The sequence below is a fragment of the Herpailurus yagouaroundi genome, unplaced genomic scaffold (assembly GCF_014898765.1).
Source record: "Herpailurus yagouaroundi ecotype Mexico unplaced genomic scaffold, PumYag 220, whole genome shotgun sequence".
Taxonomy (NCBI): Eukaryota; Metazoa; Chordata; class Mammalia; order Carnivora; family Felidae; genus Herpailurus; species Herpailurus yagouaroundi.
This window is the reverse complement of record NW_024412451.1, coordinates 1,871,140-1,876,604: the sequence shown is the minus strand read 5'-3', so window position 1 is coordinate 1,876,604 and position 5,465 is coordinate 1,871,140. Positions and strand designations below refer to the sequence as shown.

At 53.7% G+C, this 5,465-nt stretch overlaps 1 protein-coding gene across 1 annotated transcript in view; it reads right to left on the bottom strand.

Moving 5' to 3' along the window:
• The window catches only part of IGSF23 (immunoglobulin superfamily member 23), a 23,523-nt gene that overhangs the window by 10,026 nt on the left and 8,032 nt on the right, over positions 1–5,465 (bottom strand). The window contains 2 exon segments of the mRNA XM_040457920.1: positions 501–756; positions 759–908. Of these exon segments, the coding sequence (XP_040313854.1) occupies positions 501–756; positions 759–908 (406 nt within the window).

The following is a 5,465-nucleotide window of genomic DNA, read 5'->3' as shown; positions in this document are numbered from 1 at the left end:
CCTTCCTTCCTTCCTTCCTTCCTTCCTTCCTTCCTTCCTTCCTTCCTCCCTCCCTCCCTCCTTCCTTCCTTCTTCCTTTCTGTTATTTTTGAGAGAGAAAGATAGCACAAGTGGGGGAGGGGCAGAGAGAGGGAGAGAGAGACAATCTGTGTGGAGCCTGATGGGTGCTCGAACCCAGGAACCTTGAGATCATGACCTGGGCCAAAGTCAGATGCTTAACCTAAGGAGCCACCCAGGCCCCTCAGGGTGCTTTTCTATCTCTAGGGAAACAATTTGCAATCTTCTCCTTTTACGAATCACATGGCACAGGGATGCGATTTGCATAACAGGTGCCCACATTTTTTTCTGAGCTCTCATTTTGATTCTGACAGCTTTGGGAGGTCCTTCCCTGGCCACCCCCTCCCCAGCTTCAGGCCTGGGCCCTCGTCTTTGGAGACTCTCCCTGGGAGTGTCCTCTCCCTGTCCCCAACCCTTGGGTGAAGCCACCGTCTCTTTCGCACCTGTTAGAAGCAGCCTCTTCCAGGCAGGGCTGTGGCTGGGGCCGGCGTCCAGAAGACGCCTCATGCCGCGTTCGGTCTGGCGGCCGCAGAGGGGAGGTCGCCCCGTCTGGAGTGCGGCCTCCCTAGACAGACAGGCGGTTAAGTTCTCAGCCTTGGCCCCGCCCCCGTCCTGGCCACAGCCCCGCCCCCTTCCCCGGGCTCCCGCGTTGGGCTGGAAATTCACCTCCCAGATCCGTGCCCTGTGCCCTTCACTAGCACTGGGTTAGTGGTGGTGGTGGGTGGGGAGCACGCAGGGGCAGGATTCTGGGAGAAGGGGCTCTGGGGCTTTGTTCCCCTCCCTCTCTGCGCACCCCCCCCCAACCCTGGGAGAATGATGAAGATGAAGGGTGGGGCAGGATTGTCCCGCCTCTGTTACTTCACATCTGAGGAGAGAAATGGCCAAAGGTCATCAGGTAAGAGGTAGTGGGGAGGAGGAGGGGGGGGGCTGTTGCTTGCCTCCTGACTTTGCTCCAGCCTCCGGGACCGTCAGCTCCGAGCCTCCACTTTTCTCCTGTCTGAAATGGGGATGTTGATCATCGAGGGGCCTCAGAGTCGGTGGGGCCAATGGACATCAGATACCCCGCAGAGTGCCTGGCATATAGTAGGTGTTCAATAAATCGGCAGTGGCTGTTACAATAATGCTAAGTATTGCTGTTGGTATCCAGGATGTCCTGGGGGCATGCTAGGAAGCCCTTTCTCAGGGCCTTGCTCATACTACATCTGGAATTTTGGCTTCTGGAAGGATAAGCCACAAAAGCTCCTTTCTCTCAAGTTTTTGACCCATTCTTTTCTTAATAATTGTATCACTCATACTAATAGCTGCTGTTTACTGAACACCTACCATATGCCGGGCACAGCCCTTGCCCTTTAAGGCTTCTTGTCTGCCTGAATCCTCATTAGCAACCTCGAGGGCTCAGTGTGAGCATCCTCACTTTCCAGGGGCGCACAGAGGCTAAGTAACCCACCCAGCCTGACACAGCTATTCAACACGGCGTCTGTCGGTTCTCGGACGGGGCCACCTCAGGGCCTTAGCACTAGCCGCTCCCTTTTCTTAGCGCCTTACACAGATCAGTTCAAGTCTGACTGTATCTTATTGTTCCCATCTCAAATCAAATATGAACCCCTCAAAAGGACCCTCCCACATGCCTGCTGCAAGTCTGGCCTCGCTTCTTGCCAGCAAGGCGCCCTGTTTTATTTTCTTTCCAGCATTTGCCCGCTCATTTATCTCCCCTCTCCCACGCCTTCCGGGTCTAGAATGTCAGGAGGGTAGGGATCTTGTCTGAATTGTGCCTGGCTGTGTCCACAGCGTCTAGAACAGTGCCTGGGATATCATGGGTGCTCACTCATTTTTTCTTTTTTGAGTGAATGAGCGGATGAGTGTAACGGGTGTGTTGGAATTTGAACTCGGATCTGACTCAGCAGCTCGTGCCTTTCCCTCCCCGAGAGGTCCAGATTCTACGCTGGGGCAAAGTTTCACTCCCAGGTCTTTAAAAAGAGTCATTATCAGGTGACTTGGTTATATCTTTATGGGCGTTGGCCATTCTGCCTTTTTTTTCATGGTTTTTGTGAAGGCCTGCTGGGGTGATTAGCCAGGCCCGGGAACTACCAATGTGTGATGAGCACATATTTGCAACACAGTCAATAGCCACCTGTGGATGAGGAGCCTGTGGTTTCAGCTTGTCCAGCTTTCAGGGTAATAGCGCCTGGAGTTTCCTTTGAAAACCAGCTTTCTCCTGGTTCCGGGGAGAGGAAGCCCGGGTGTGGTCAATCAGAGCACTTCATCCTCCAACCACAGTGACTGGGGGGAGGGCTGGACACGTGACCGAAGTGTAACCGACGAGGAGGAGAAGGAGAAGGTGGCAATTCACCTTTATGGAATTTCTCTACCCAAAACCCAGCGCCCCAGTCTAAGTAGGAGAAACACTTAGCCAAACCTAAATCGAGGGACATTCTACAAAATAGCCTGCATTCCTTCCGGTGGCCACAGCCGAGAACTTGTTCGCAAAGGAGACTCAGGAGATGTGAGAACTAAATGCAGTGTGGGATCCAGGATCGGGGATCCGGGAACAGAAGAAGGACATTAGTGGAAACGTTGGTGAAATCTGAATAACGTCTAGAGTTCAAACAAACAAACAAACAAACAAACAAAAAAACAAGTCCCACTCGGAGGAGACAGTCACGACACTTTCCAGCATTTCCCGAGAACTTGACTCTGAGTGGGGCACGGTACGGGCAGGTGTCGCCACTCTCCTGGTACAGAGGAGGAAAGCGAGGCACAGAGAGCGTAGCCGACTTATCCGGGGCCGCGCAGCTCGTAGATGGCTGGGCAGACCCAGGCTCCGGGCGCTGGAGCCCATGATCTTAAACCTTATATACACCTTTGGGCCTCCTAACATCCATAGGTGTTAGATATTCTTTCTGTTTCTTTCTGAAACAGAGATACAACTGATGTGGTTAAATACTTTGTCCAAGGCCAGACTCTCCTAAGTCACACTCACCCCAAGCCGGTCTCACTTCCTCCCATCCTTGGACACTGAGTTCCCTGAGACACAAAGGTCCTGTTTTCCCGGCTTCTTGAGCCCTTGTGACATCATTCGTCTCTCCTGTTGTGTGTTCTGTGTTGTGTGTGCCAAGAGGCCCCCCTCCCCCCCGTCCTGCCAGGGGCTAGGGCTGGATGGTGGGGGGACGTCTTACTCCACATGTTTTGTGCTTCCATGGAAGGACTGTTCAGAGGCAACCCGAGCTCCCTCCAGGGGGTTTGGAAATATCTGCCTACCTTTGGGTTGTCACAGGGCCTGAGGACAGAAGGGTGTTGACGCGTACCGGACTAAACAGCCTGCAAGAATATGCAGCACTGTCCTTTATGGCAGAGACTCGTGTCGCCTAAAATGCAGTAGAGCCCCGGTTAGAAACCTGGAGTTGGAATAAGGCTCCGGTTTTTGTCCTTCCGTCCCTGTTAGGCTGATGAGCCTGGGAGAGGAAACGGAGCTTTGTGTGGTTCGGACCCAATCCCTCCGTTTTTTATTTTATTTTATTTTTAAATGGTTATTTATTTTTGAGAGAGAGAGAGCACAAACAGGGGAGGGGCATAGAGAGAGAGGGAGACACAGAATCCGAAGCAGGCTCCAGGCTCTGAGCTGTTGGCACAGAGCCCGACGCGGGGCTTGAACCCACGAGCCGGGAGATCATGACCTGAGCCGAAGTCGGCCGCTTAACTGATTTTAAGTCTCCCCTCCAGTTGCCGGCAGAAAAGAGGATGTCTTTTGCAGAGTATCTGCAGCTTTTCCTGCAAGGCAGGCAGGAAAGACCAGATACGGGTTTCCCCCTGGATGTCGGAGGCTGCAGACAAAATGTCTCAGGGGTTTTAGATTGTGGATTCATTCGCTCAAGCCTTCCTTCTTCCGATCTGCCTTTCCGGGCTACCGAGGCTGGGAAGCTAAAACCACGCTGCCTCACTTCCCTCGAAGCCAGGGCTCTGCCAGTCTGACCCACTGCATGAGATCCGGAAAGGGGAAGCGAAATGGTGGCCATGCTTCTGTTTCTGCCACGGATTTCGACAAGCACCGTCAGGTAGAGGCTGTGTCTTTTTCTGGGGCATCAGCAGGAACTGGCTTCGTGCATTTGGAGGGGCTCTTATCTGTGTGCATCTAGCAAGCGTGGTCCGGTTCTGGAGCCGACAACTCCGTAGTGGAGCAGAAATGTGAGTTCCCGCATTTCTATGCTGGGGGAGGTAGCAGCTCCTCCAGCGGGTCAGTTCTGTGGCTTCAGAACTGGGGGGAGGTGCTGATGGAATCAGCTTCCTTTTCCTTCCCATCAGAGAGCACCCAGCTGTCTTCCCCTGGGGTGGGTCTGTCTCCTTGAGCCTCTCAGAGTGGGAACCAACCCAATCTGAAACCAGATGCACAAGAAGGTCGCAGCACCAGACCTAGTCTCCCAACATTTAGAAAGTACAGGTTGCGGGGGCATCTGGGGGGCCTCAGTCGGTCGAGCATCTGACTCTTGATTTCGGCTCAGATCGTGATCTGGGGGTTGTGGGATCTGAGCTGCACGTGGAGCCTGCTCAGGGTGCTCTCTCTCCTCCCCCTGCTCCTCCTCTGCTCTCTCTTTCTCTCTCTAAAATAAAAGAAAAAGAAAATAAGAGGCATTAGCCTTTCCCACGTGAAAGCAATTTTCTCACGTTCCTGTTTCTATCACAGCCCACAGAAGGGTAGGAGGGAAACACTGGCGCGTCCCCCCCACAGCCACGGGGATGAGCCCTCCTGAAAGTGGGTCTTTTACCCCCAAACACGCCTTCGGTTGAGGTCACTGCAGCTTCGCCCCTCATCCTCACGAAAACTCACGAGAGGCCCCGAGTCAGCGCTGTCTTGGTAAGCGGCCCCCCAACTGCTGACACACAGGCGTCCTCCTAACTTTGCAAGCCACGGATTTTCCGAGCGGTTTGTTACCCAGCGGTTGATGCACCCCGATACGAGGACACCGGGCAGATTCAACGAGGTGGTATAGACGTATTGGAGTAGGGGGCACACTTAATTTTAATGCTATCCGTTACTATTTAAATGTTTACTATGGTTTATCATACTCCGTTCCCCCCTCCCCCGCAGAGATTTAAAGTCAGTCCCCTACATGTGCGCTTAGGCTGAACTGAGAGCCACGCGCCGGTCCTTGGGGGGTGGGAAACAACACCCAAATGGAAACGTAATGTGAGCTCTACGTGTTTTAAAATTTGCTAGCAGTGACGTTAAAAAGCAGAAAGAGGGGCGCCTGGGTGGCTTGGTCGGTTACGCGTCCGACTTCGGCCCAGGTCATGATTTCGCGGTCCGTGAGTTCGAGCCCCGCGTCGGGCTGTGTGCTGACAGCTCAGAGCCTGGAGCCTGTTTCTGATTCTGTGTCTCCCTCTCTCTCTGCCCCTCCCCTGTTCATGCTCTG